Here is a 14309-nt window from a genome sequence, read left to right as displayed (position 1 = left end):
AGATGCACCAATCCCACACAATTAAGAACACACACGCAGATGAACACAAAAAGCCATATAAAGACTCACACAATGACAATTGCTGAAAATACCCCCCCCCCCCCCCCCAAAAAAAACGAATACATTATAGAGGTGGCTAATATCCCCTCCTTCAGCCCAGCATTTAAATGACTCACAACTCAATCTCCTTCACCTCCTTCAGCACCTCCTCCTGTGCCTCCTATCTCCAGTCCCAGGGTTCAGCTCTGAGGTGTGATCCTTTAGAGACTAACAGGACCACAGTCCTATCACACATACCACACATTCATACAGCCTTACAGCTGGCTACAGGCTGCTTCACGGGGCTGTGGGGATGGCCACTTATGGGGAAAGAATGGCGATAGCACCAGGTCAGGTTGGCTGATATGATTGGATCGAGAGGGATTATTTCAGATCACCGCATACCTAAGATGTCAAACCAAATCCAAGAACACTGGTTTTTAATCCGGTGGCGAGGTGGTTGTGCTAACGCTAGTTAGCATTGGCTCACGAAACACCCTCTAACTTCCTTCATACTGGACACAGAGACATACAATGATACCCACGAGTTCATCTGACTCTGGGGATGTAGACTGACATTGCCAAAACCTTGGAGTATCCCTTTAAGAGGTCAAAAGTGTTCCACAGGGATGCTGGCCCATGTTGACTCCAATGCTTCCCACAGTTGTGTCAAGTTGGCTGGATGTACTTTGGGTGGTGGACCATTCTTGATGCACACGGAAACTGTTGAGCGTGAAAAACCCAGCAGTGTTGCAGTTATTGACACACTTAAACCGGTGCGCCTGTCACCTACTACCATACCCTGTTCAAAGGTACTTAAATATTTTGCCTTGCCCATTCACACTCTGAATGGCACACATACACAATCCATGTCTCAATTGTATCAAGGAATATAAATCTTTCTTTAACCTGTCTCCTCCCCTTCATCTACACTGATTGAAGTGGATTTAACAACTGATATCAATAAGAGATCATAGCTTTCACCTGGATTCACGTGGTCAGTCCATGTCATGGAAAGAGCAGGTGTTCTTAATGTTTTGTACACTCAGTGTATAGCAGGTGTTCTTAATGTTTTGTACACCCAGTGTATAGCAGGTGTTCTTAATGTTTTGTAACACCCAGTGTATAGCAGGTGTTCTTAATGTTTTGTACACTCAGTGTATAGCAGGTGTTCTTAATGTTTTGTACACCCAGTGTATAGCAGGTGTTCTTAATGTTTTGTACACCCAGTGTATAGCAGGTGTTCTTAATGTTTTGTACACCCAGTGTATAGCAGGTGTTCTTAATGTTTTGTAACACCCAGTGTATAGCAGGTGTTCTTAATGTTTTGTACACTCAGTGTATAGCAGGTGTTCTTAATGTTTTGTACACCCAGTGTATAGCAGGTGTTCTTAATGTTTTGTACACTCAGTGTATAGCAGGTGTTCTTAATGTTTTGTAACACCCAGTGTATAGCAGGTGCTCTTAATGTTTTGTACACTCAGTGTATAGCAGGTGTTCTTAATGTTTTGTACACCCAGTGTATAGCAGGTGTTCTTAATGTTTTGTACACTCAGTGTATAGCAGGTGTTCTTAATGTTTTGTAACACCCAGTGTATAGCAGGTGTTCTTAATGTTTTGTACACTCAGTGTATAGCAGGTGTTCTTAATGTTTTGTACACCCAGTGTATAGCAGGTGTTCTTAATGTTTTGTACACCCAGTGTACATGTACTGGAGTGACAAATAAGTTGAATCTGATAGATTACATATGCCCACGACCTTCACTTCCCAACTTGCCTGCAGTTTAGGAAATGCTCTTTAACAGCAGGTTGCCAACGGCAACACATCTCCACCCTCCTTCTCGAATCCCCACCCTCCCCCGCCTCCCCTGAGACCTGAATGTGAAAATATGTTTTACACCAATTACAGGGGTGTAAAGGGGGTCAGCTGCACCTGCCTGTTACACCCTAACTAACACATGGGAGGATGCCGGGCAGTGGGGTATTCTCAGATGTGCCAACACCACACACGCACGTACGCACGCATGCACGCACACGCACATGCACACACACACATACACACACACACACACACACACACACACATACACACACACACTTAAACTAGACTCCAGAGGAATGCCGATGGAGAAAGACACTACCGTTAAGTACTTCTAACATAACACTAGGATACCAAAAGGGATTCACGTAGAAGCAGATATTCCTCAACTTTATACACGTAACACCAAGTAAGTATTCAAGCTTCTACCAATAGGCTAACCGTTTATCCAAACATAGATTTGCATCTTATTTTTAGAAACTAAATTGTTTTAATTATTCAATTAGCTTGTATGCAGCATGACTAATACGCAATGAAACAAAGCGATCACTGTACTGTACAAACTCTAGTCCACAGAGACTAGTGAAAATGTTGTTCCCAGTTCAGTTCCAACTCACGATGAGTCCTGTCTCGTGAGAACTGAGAGAGAGAGAGAGAGAGAGAGAGAGAGAGAAGCAGGGGCTGGGAGGGAGGGAGCATCAAAGAGACTAAATATAGAGCAAGAGAACTCATCTCATCTGATCGTAAAAGCACAAGTGCAGGGAGGGATCTGGGAGTCGTCAACATGAGACACTGAGGCCCATGACTGACCACACAGCCACCCCAGTGATCACTGTGACAAGCCCCGGAGGAGAGGCCTTTGGTCCAGCCTCAGAACCGGAGGAGCTTCACACGCTCTACACTTCGCCCTGTGTTTACCCTGGTCAACTAGTGTGGAGGTCAAAGAGGTACACAGGTCACAGAGAAAGTGGGAGAGAAAGAGAGAGAGGGGGGTTACAGAGCCCTCATGAGGCTCTGAGATTTAAATTCAAAAGGATTTATTGACTTGGAACGTGTAACCACATACTGTACATTGGCAAAGCAAACATATAGAAACACTATCGGTCAAAAGTTTGAACACACCTACTCGTTCAAAGGTTTTTCTTTATTTTTACTATTTTCTACATTGTAGGATAATAGTGAAGACTTCAAAACTATGAAATAACACATATGGAATCATGTAGTTATCAAAAAAGTGTTAAACAAATAAAAAATATATTATATATTTCAGATTCTTCAAAGTAGCCACCCTTACAGCTTTGCACACTCTTGGAATTCTCTCAACCAGCTTCTTGAGGTAGTCACCTGGAATGCATTTAAATTAACAGTTGTGCCTTGTTAAAAGTTCATTTGTTGAATTTCTTCCCTTCTTAATGCTTTTGAGCCAATCAGTTGTGTTGTGACAACGTAGGGGTGGTATACAGAAAATACAGAATTTGGTAAAAGACCAAGTCCATATTATGGCAAGAACTGCTCAAATAAGCAAAGAGAAACAGTCCATCATTACTTTAAGACATGAATTTCATCAATTTCAAGAATTCTGAAAGATTCTTCAAGTGCAGTCGCAAAAATCATCAAGTGCCATGATGAAACTGTCTCTGATGAGGACCATTACAGTAAAGACCCAGAGTTACCTCTGCTGCAGAGGATAAGTTCATTACAGTTCACTGTCCGTCATGAGGACTGTCACAGGAAAGGAAGACCCAGAGTTACCTCTGCTGCAGAGGACAAGTTCATTACAGTTACCTGTCTCTCATGAGGACCACCACAGGAAAGGAAGACCCAGAGTTACCTCTGCTGCAGAGGACAAGTTCATTACAGTTAACTGTCTCTCATGAGGACCACCACAGGTAAGGAAGACCCAGAGCCAGGTGTGATGGTGCTTTGCTGGTGACACTGTCTGTGATTAATTTAGAATTCAAGGCACACTTAACCAGCATGGCTACCACAGCATTCTGTAGTGACATGCCATCCCATCTGGTTTGCACTTAATGGGACTATCACCAGGCTGTGTAAGGGCTAGTTGTCCAAGAAGGTGAGTGATGGCATGCTGCATCAGATGACCTGGCCTCCACAATCAACCAACCTCAACCCAATTGAGATGGTTTGGGATGAGTTTGACTGCAGAGTGAAGGAAAAGCAGTCAACAAGTGCTCAGCATATGTGGGAACTCCTTCCACTAATACTAATAATACTAATAATAATAATACTACTACTAATAATAATACTAATAATACTAATAATAATACTGTTGGAAAAGCATTCCAGGTGAAGTTGAATGCCAAGAGTGTGCAAAGCTGTAATCAAGGCAAAGGGTGGCTACTTTCAAGAACCTAAATTCTCAAATTTATTTTGATTTGATTAACACATTTGCCAGCCTGCCTGCCACTGTCAGCCTGCCTCTCAGCCTCTCAGTCAGCTTGCCTCCCAGCCTGCCTCTCTGTCAGCCTGCCTCTCAACCTGCCTGCCTCTCTATCAGCTTGCCTCTCTACCTGCCTGCCTCTCTGCTAACTAACTTGGCAGCTTGTCATGTGAGAATGACAGTATGAACGCTGGCCCTGTGGTCATATACTGTGCTTCCTATATGACCACCTATCACAAGCCACAACCTAACCACTCGTCAAACACAGTTACCCCAATCTTCTACTGTTCCTGCATGGCAGGGGTGGAAAGAGGGAATATAATGACAAAAGAGGGGAGGAGGAGTGGGGTTGGAGACAGCAGCAAGATGTGTGACCTGTTGCCACAAGAAAAGGGCAACCAGTGAAGAACAAACACCATTGTAAATACAACCTATATTTATGTTTATTTATTTTCCCTTTTGTATGTTAACTATTTGCACATCATTACAACACTGTATATAGACATAATGACATTTGGAATGTCTTTATTATTTTGGAACTTTTGGGAGTGTTATATTGCTGTAAATGTTTTATTGGTTATTTCACTTTTGTTTATTATCTATTTCACTTGCTTTGGCAATGTAAACATATGCTCCCATGCCAATAAATCCCCTTTAATTGAAATGGATAGAACCAGATCCTTCCTGGTTTGGAACGAAACAGAGAGGAGGATGGGGGGGGGATGATGTCTATTTAAGGAGAAAGAATTCCAGCTACTCCAGCCAATGAGAGAACAAACAACATTTTTTTCTTCCCTTCATTCCCAAAGACGACAAAGGGAAATAATACGAGCTTTCTACATAGTTGGGCCGCTGCCAGCTCTGCAAGGGAGGTAGTCTATTACGCATTGTCTGTGAAATTAAACCTCCTAATGCAGCATAGACTGTCTTCAGTAGATTTATACGCTCCCACAGCATGTACACAATCCTGTAAATTCTACACTAAATATGCCAGAGGGGTGTGGCCACAGTACAGTACGACAGGGGTAATAATGTCACGAATGTTGAAATCGTACATTGACGATGACTTCGCTCAGCTAACTGCATTCTAATGGGGGACAATTAACCTACTGACATAGAGGGGAACATAAACCAATACAAATATGGCTAATTAACTAAATGATTACTACAGGCAGATGGCTACAGTACTACTGGGTACAGATGTGGAGAAAAGACATGCTCTTTATAGATCTGGAGGCAGTGTGAGAGAAAAGGACATTGTCAGAGAGGGGAAGTTACTGTGTCATATAAACATATTATGGATTTTAATCATCAGATTCAAATTGAGTGAAAGTTTGATCTTATAGCAGTGATGACCATTACATTGTCACTGGAAAAACACATGAAATCAGTACACTCCGACAGTGATGAAAGACAATATTATCAGTAAGGTTTATCTTTTAATCAATCATAATTGCAGCAGATCATTGAGAGATGTTGATTCGCGGACGTGTTCCACTTCCTGTAGTTAGATGCATGACATCATGTGAGAAGGTTCACCAAACAACAGCTCTGGTAGTATTACATCTGTTTTATGGCATGTCCGGTGCCCCAAGCAGTGACCTAATGTAGTGCCTTGGGTCCTATAGGCTTATATACCACCATTAGCTAGTTAATTGCCTCCCAGCGCTCTAACACTCTATCACTGTAACACTTCTAACACCTCTACCCAACACACCAGAGAACCTGTAACACCTCTACCCAACACACCAGAGAACCTGTAACACCTCTACCCAACACACCAGAGAACCTGTAACACTTCAACCCAACACGCCAGAGAACCTCTAACACCTCTACCCAACACACCAGAGAACCTGTAACACCTCTACCCAACACACCAGAGAACCTGTAACACCTCTACCCAACACACCAGAGAACCTGTAACACTTCGACCCAACACGCCAGAGAACCTGTAACACCTCTACCCAACACACCAGAGAACCTGTAACACCTTTACCCAACACACCAGAGAACCTGTAACACCTTTACCCAACACACCAGAGAACCTGTAACACCTTTACCCAACACACCAGAGAACCTGTAACACTTCTACCCAACACACCAGAGAACCTGTAACACCTCTCTCTACCCAACACACCAGAGAACCTGTAACACCTCTACCCAACACACCAGAGAACCTATAACACTTCGACCCAACACACCAGAGAACCTGTAACACTTCTGCCCAACACACCAGAGAACCTGTAACACCTCTACCCAACACACCAGAAAACCTGTAACACTTCTACCCAACACACACCAGAGAACCTGTAACACTTCTACCCAACACACCAGAGAACCTGTAACACTTCTACCCAACACACCAGAGAACCTGTAACACCTCTACCCAACACACCAGAGAACCTCTAACACCTCTACCCAACACACCAGAGAACCTCTAACACCTCTACCCAACACACCAGAGAACCTGTAACACCTGTACCCAACACACCAGAGAACCTCTAACACCTCTACCCAACACACCAGAGAACCTGTAACACTTCTACCCAACACACCAGAGAACCTGTAACACTTCTACCCAGCACACCAGAGAACCTGTAACACCTCGACCCAACAGAACTGTCCATACATCACTTAAATCAGTCATCTCACTCAACCGCACCACAGAACCATATCACTTCCATTTTTACTTTAACATTTTTTGTAATTTAGCTGACACTCTTATCCAGAGCGACTTACAGGAGCAATTAGGGTTAAGTGCTTTGCTCAAGGGCACATTGACAGATTCTTCACCTAGTCAGTTTGGGGATTGGAACCAGCAACCTTTCGGTTACTGGCCCAACACTCTTAACCGCTAGGCTACCTGCTGTCCTGCTTAAACTGTACATAACACAGAATGGTGAGACAACACACCACATCAAGTGTCACAGATGACTGTCTTGTATTCAGCATTAAAAGTACAATCAATTGAGACAGGAAATATCTTATCACATATTCATACCTCTCTAGTGACAACCTTCACCCATTGGTCAATATGAGTGGAGAAACAGGACATCACATAGGGTGTGACTACATAACAAGGCCTACAAAAAAGAAGAATAAGACATTTCTTTCTAGAAATTCGTCACAGCAAATATGCATGTAGCTTTATTGTACCAAGGGGAAATTGTCTCTGGTTAGAAGTGATTTGAGTTGAGATGACAGTAGTGTGATGAAGCGAAGGCCTTACTTCCCTCTCTGCCCAGTACACACTGAGAGGAGCAGCCAAGCTGCAGTACACAGGGGCTGTGTGTGCTGGTGTAAAAGACAACCTATTTTCCAGAGTCCACATCCCTCCTGTTTGGATGGATGCTTTCAGACATCTCTCCTTTGTTTCCTCCTCTTCCTCCTCCTCCTCCTCCTCCTCCTCTCTATCTGTGCTAGCTGACAGAGAGTATGCTTGGTGGAAGGGTTAGCGTGAGGTCCCTGGACCCTCACCAACTGGCCTCGCTTCACCTCAGAGTGGCCATCACACATGCATGCCCAGTGCACACACTCTGGCATTTTACGGAATATGGTTATTTTAACTGTTGGATCAAGAAGAAGCTAATATTTCAGTATCAGCTGACAGAAAGTTTGAGAGTGGACAATGGCACGGCCATGACGTGGGTAATCCTATACTCAGAGCGTGACAAAGCTGTGATGTCTGGTGTGTGTAAGTGCCTGCCTACCTGCTGCCTGCCTGCCTGCCTGCCTGCCTGTCTGCCTGCCTGCCTGAGGAACCACATCAAAGTCTGATTCAGTAGCTAGCAGCAACAGCTACAGCATGGGCTGAGTGTCATGTTATCATGGCATCTGAATGGGGGTGAATCACCAACCCTGAGAAGAGTAGGAGATAACGTCACCCCATCTAAGAGCAGGGAGGGAGGGAGGGGGAGACCATTGCCTGTCACTAGGGCTCTGTGTTTCGGGAGGGGCACTAGATCTCCCGTTCTCCTCTGTCCCTATGTCAACTCTGGAGGACTCACAGTCACCTCGCCTCCCAAAACAACTAGCCGGAATACGATTACACTTCTCTTTGAATCAATGTCTGGCTGTTTCCTACTTCTTCCTCCTCCTCTTCCTCCTCCTCTTCCGTCTCCTTCTCTTTCTCGCAAACACCCAATACCCTCCTTCTCAAGGGCAAACCTGATGCACATCAATCGTCTTTCTATCTGTTTGTTTCCTGGCCAGGTTACTACCTACATCTGTGACCTTTCATCCTCACCCTCTCAGAGGTCAATGAAGCTCAAATCAATGCTGCTATGAAATTCCATTACCAGCCGCTTGGCTATCTTCCACAAACACAGCTCTGTCTTAAGAAGGGTTAAGAAGGGTCTTAAGCAGGCTGCTAGCCAGGCAGGGCAGAGGAAAGACAGGCTCATACAACATAACAAGCCCATAAAAGCTTCCCGAGGTCCAGTTTACAGCTGGTGTGGTACAGGGCTGTGCTTTTCAGGAGAGGGGAAAACTGTCTGTGTGACTGCACAATAGTCTGGGGAGAGTCTGTTATAACTGTTATGGTGAGAGCGGCCAGGGTTTCTGAATGGACGAGGTGTTTGAGTCTCAACTATATTTCCCTCACTTTTCACTACCTCTCTTCCCTCCATCCCCCACTCACCCTCTCTTATTGATCTTAATTTGACCTATATTGTCACAGCAAAATAATCCTGCAGCATCAGGATTTGAACGTTTAGTCCATAATGTTGCTTGATCAGTGGTTAGGCTATTAGCTGGCCAAAAGTAAGCTACATGAAAATTGCAATAATACAGTGGCTTGCAAAAGTAGTCACCCCCCTTGGCATTTTTCCTATTTTGTTGCCTTACAACCTGGAATTAAAATGTTTTTTTTGTATCATTTGATTTACACAACATGCCTACCACTTGAAGATGAAAAATACTTTTTATTGTGAAACAAACAAGAAATAAGACAAAAAAAAACAGAAAACTTGAACGTCCATAACTATTCATCCCCCCCAAAGTCAATACTGTGTAGAGCCACCTTTCACAGCAATTACAGCTGCAAGTCTCTTGGGGTATGTCTCTATAAGCTTGGCACATCTAGCCACTGGGATTTTTGCCCAATTCTTCAAGGCAAAACTGCTCTAGCTCCTTCAAGTTGGATGGGTTCCGAATGTGTACAGCAATCTTTAAGTCATACCACAGATTCTCAATTGGATTGAGGTCTGGGCTTTGACTAGGCCATTCCAAGACATTTAAATGTTGTGTCCTGCAGGAAGGTGAACCTCCGTCCCAGTCTCAAATCTCTGGGAGACTGAAACAGGTTTCCCTCAAGAGTTTCCCTGTATTTAGCGCCATCCATCATTCCTTCAATTCTGACCAGTTTCACAGTCCCTGCCGATGAAAAACATCCCCACAGCATGATGCTGCCACCACCATGCTTCACCATGGGGATGGTTGTCTCTGGGTGAAGCGAAGTGTTGGGTTTGCGCTCAATTTTAGTCTCATCTGACCAGAGTACCTTCTTCCATATGTTTAGGGAGTCTCCCACGTGCCTTTTGCCGAACACCAAACATGTTTGCTTATTTTTTTCTTTAAGCAATGGCTTTTTCTGGACACTCTTCCGTAAAGCCCAACTCTGTGGAGTGTACGGCTGAAAGTGGTCCTATGGACAGATACTCCAATCTCCGCTGTGGAGCTTTGCAGCTCCTTCGGGGTTATCTTTGGTCTCTTTGTTGCCTCTCTGATGAATTCCTTCCTTGCCTGGTCCGTGAGTTTTGGTGAGCGGTCCTCTTTTGGCAGGTTTGTTGTGGTGCCATATTCTTTCCATTTTTTTATAATGGATTTAACGGTGCTCCGTGGGATGTTCAAAGTTTCAGATATTTTTTTATAACCTAACCCTAATCTGTTCTCCACAACTTTGTCCCTGACCTGTTTGGAGAGCTCCTTGGTCTTCATAGTGCCGCTTGCTTGGTGGTGCCCCATGCTTAGTGGTGTCACAGACTCTGGGGCCTTTCAGAACAGATGTATATATACTGAGATCATGTGACAGATCATGTGACACTTATATTGCACACAGGTTGACTTTATTTAACTAATTATGTGACTTCTGAAGGTAATTGGTTGCACTAGATCTTATTTAGGGGCTTCATAGCAAAGGGGGTGAATACATATGCACGCACCACTTTTCAGTTTTTAATCTTTTTGATTTTTTTTAAACAAGTTATTTTTTTCATTTCACTTCACCAATTTGGACTATTTTGTGTATGTCCATTACATGAAATACAAATACAAATCAATTTAAATTACAGGTTGTAATGCAACAAAATAGGAAAAACTTTTGCAAGGCACTGTAACCTTGTGTTAGTGTGGGTTTTAAGTTAATTCATGTACATCATGAAGTTCATCTGCATTCTCTGCGGAATGAAAAAGAGTGATCAAATTAAGATCATCCTACATCTGTACCATCTTCTCTCACTCTATCCTCCTCTCTTGATGCTCTCTAGCTCTGTCTGTCTGTCTGTCTGTCTGTCTGTCTGTCTGTCTGTCTGTCTGTCTGTCTGTCTGTCTGTCAGTTCATCCGTGGCAGTGCGACAGCCTCAATGGAGACCAAGTGGCTCATTAGCTTTTAATGTTTACCATGTATCAGGTTTCACAAGCAGTGAGAGGGAGAGAAAGAGAGAGAGTGAGAGAGGAAGAGAGAGAGAGAGAGAGAGAGAGAGAGAGAGAGAGAGAGAGAGAGAGAGAGAGAGAGAGAGAGAGAGAGCAAGAGAGACAGAGAGAGAGTGCAATGTGTGGGTGTGTGAGAGAGAGAGGCAGAGACAACGGCAGTTTAGATTCTGACCAGGGCCATTCTGAAAACCACAGCTTTCTCCAATAACATTCCGTGTGTGTGTGTGTGTGTGTGTGTGTGTGTGTGTGTGTGTGTGTGTGTGTGTGTGTGTGTGTGTGTGCGTATGTGTGTGTGAAAGTGCACTTGGCAACAAACACCAAGGATTCTCTCCTACTGTATCCCCCCCATATAACATGTACAGCACAGACAGTTCATCAACTGAAACTGAGCAATGCAGTGAAGATATTAGCCATATATACATAACAAACATCCACCCCACACTCAGATCCCTGTTACCATGACGCCGCTGATTGGCACCTGTTTGATAAGAGACTATCCCTTGATGTGACAAACAGCAGCTAGCCTATTAGTGTCTCTTCCCTTCTACTGCCTTTAATAACAGCTGTGGCCTGGCATTTTAGCCTGTAGCTAATGGGGCTGCCGTCACATGCACACGCACACAAACACGCACGCACGCACGTACACACACACACACACACACACACACACATACACACAAACACGCACGTACACACACGCACGCACGCATACGCACACGCACACACACACAGTGGCATTTTAGCCTGTGGCTAATAAAACTGCCGTCTCTTCTCTCCTGAATCATTACACTCCAAGCCTGGCTGCACCCGCTCAGATGACAACAGCAGAAATAGCAAACAGGTACTGCACAGGCACTTATAGAGTGTGCAAATTCACACACTCACACATGCTAACACACACACACACATATGTGCACATGCACACACACAGGCACATGCACGCTCAAAGATACACACACAAATACACAGCCCTCTGCCATAATGGCAAAATGACTTAATCCTCCGTCTGCTGTATATGACCAATACACCATGAATTCACACGTCGTTATTTCAATTGAGGGCAACACCCTCAATATCTTCCACCATTAACAAACAACCTCATAAGCTCCGTGTGAAAATATACATCTCTTACCTAGAGACCTTTGTGCTGGATAAACACTAACCTGATACACCTCATTAACTGAGCAGAAACATCTAACACACCTCGTACTCTGTCATAAGTCTTCCTATAGAGAAAACATGCAGAAGATCGCAGCAGCAAAACGACACAGGCCTGTATCTAATGTTAGACAACACCAACTCAATGCATCCTTTCTCTGAGCCAATAGGAGATGAAGTCATATCATATCACAGACTGAAGCATGTTTACTAATGCCAAGATAACAATTACACGACCAGTGCCTTTAAGCCATGATTGACAACTCATCAACAGGTCTGGTCAGAACAGACTGACAGACGCCAGCACCACAAAACCATGGCAACCATCACAGTCAGAATGACTGACAGGTAACACCCCTCCCTTCTAAACCCGCCAGGCCAAAAACACACAAACCCTTTAACCCTACTCCCACTGAGGAGTGTGTGTGTGTTGTGTGTGAGGTAGGTACCCTCTTACCAGTGGTGGAGTGCAGGCTCTCCAGGCTCCAATAGTGGGAGAGGACCCCCCTGAGAGTACCTCCTAGGCTCCCCATCCCTCCTCCTCCTCCTGCCCCCCATCTTTCCCCGAGACCCCCCCCTCCTACTCCTCCTCCACCACCCCCCCCTCCTCCTCCCCTGGTGGGGGTACCGCTGTCCGAGTCCGAACCAGGAGATCCAGGGGAGAGTCCAGAGCTGGTGCTGCCGCTGCTGCCACAGCTGCCCCCGGGCAGGGGCACGGGCCCCTCAGAGCCCTGCTGGGTCCGCATCAGGACAGGAGGGCCCCCAAACACAGACCTGGAGCTGGGCACTGGAGCCTGGTAGTAGTGGTGGTCAGGTAGGTGGTTTCTCCCAGAGACAGTTAGGTAACGCTGGGTATGTAGGTAGGCAGGGTGGTAGGTAGGTACCGGTGATGTAGCCTCTACCAGGCCTCTCTAGCCAGGTAGGTAGGCTGTATGTGTCAGTCGGCTCCACAGCCAGTCAGTGAGTGCTTCAGTCTCTGCTGTTGCTCCTCTCTCTGGCTCTGCTCTGCTCTCGCCGGCTGCTCCCTTCTCTCTCTCTCTCTCTCTCTCGCTCTCTCTTCGTCGCTAGCTCACTCTCTATCGCTCTCTCTCCCTTCTTCGTTCGCTCTCCCTCCCTCCCTCTCTGTTGCTAACTCACATAGCCGAGTGGTCGCACACACATCCACACTCAGGCTACAGCCACACAGCTACAGACAGACATCAGTGGGGGTCCTCTAGGGGGGCTCGGCAGCTCTGCAGTGTCGTTTGCCTGGGAGCTGACTGGCTGCCGCTGATGGCTGATGACTCTCTAATGTTATGGTGCAGTGCCATTAAGGTGGGACTGAAAAAAATCCCCCCTCCCCCCCCCCCATCTCCCCCGCCTGCTGTTTCTAAAGCACTGTGGGGGGGGGGGGGGGGGGGTATTGAGAAAGGAAGAGACAGATAGAGAGAGGAGCAGAGGAAAATAGATAGAGAGAGGGGGGCTAACCTGATCCACCATTCTATTTAACTACATGAACAGTAAACACACACATAGTTGAATCCTACTGAGTTATATCCTATCCAATGATTCAACAGTGCTCTGTCATAACTTTGCAAAGATACAAAACAGTGTTATTTCAGGTTCTGCTCCACGATACACAAGTTAGATCAACATGGGAAGATAAACGGCTGTCTGGCTGGCTAGACAGCACATGTACCAACTCTTCAAAGTAAAACAGATACATGATTTGTTTCCACTGGAATGGGATTTCTCTGTACCTCAGGATATATTACACACAGAACACAGGGAACTACACACGAGGGAGATGGTTCCAGGCATTCCCACTACACTGACCCTCATCACACACAAACACACACACACACACACGCACGCAGACACACACACACACACACACAGAGAGAGAGAGAGAGATGCGAGAGAGAGGGAGAGAGATACGGAGAGAGAGAGAACGATACGGAGAGAGAGAGAGAGATACGGAGAGAGAGAGAGAGAGCGAGAGAGAGAGAGAGAGAGAGAGAGAGACGGAGAGAGAGAGAGAGAGAGAGAGAGACGGAGAGAGAGAGAGAGAGAGAGAGAGAGAGAGAGAGAGAGAGAGAGGAGGAGGAGGGCTCAAGGGCAGAACTAAGAAGAGTTGGGCACTAGAAAAATACTGCAATGGCATTCTCATAGAAAGTCAGCAACTCTATCTCTCTCTCTCTTTCTCTCTCACACACACACACACACTCCTTCACAATGACTGATTAGAGCTCTTTGAGAATG

General features: G+C 45.3%; 1 protein-coding gene across 3 annotated transcripts in view; it reads right to left on the bottom strand.

Moving 5' to 3' along the window:
- The window catches only part of LOC110535467 (rho guanine nucleotide exchange factor 4), a 77916-nt gene that overhangs the window by 49085 nt on the left and 14522 nt on the right, over positions 1 to 14309 (bottom strand). Inside the window, exon 1 of one of the 3 annotated variants that reach the window (XM_036935161.1) lies at positions 12526 to 13075. The exons of the other annotated variants lie outside the window; for them this stretch is intronic. Coding sequence (XP_036791056.1) covers positions 12526 to 12814 — 289 coding nt within the window. The 5' untranslated portion in view covers positions 12815 to 13075. Of the gene's footprint in view, positions 1 to 12525; positions 13076 to 14309 lie in introns of those variants that run through there. 3 annotated transcript variants of the gene reach the window in all.

Source organism: Oncorhynchus mykiss, chromosome 11 (assembly GCF_013265735.2).
Source record: "Oncorhynchus mykiss isolate Arlee chromosome 11, USDA_OmykA_1.1, whole genome shotgun sequence".
NCBI classification, from domain to species: domain Eukaryota; kingdom Metazoa; phylum Chordata; class Actinopteri; order Salmoniformes; family Salmonidae; genus Oncorhynchus; species Oncorhynchus mykiss.
Note: the sequence above shows the minus strand (reverse complement) of the source record. Positions and strands in the feature narration are given on the sequence as shown.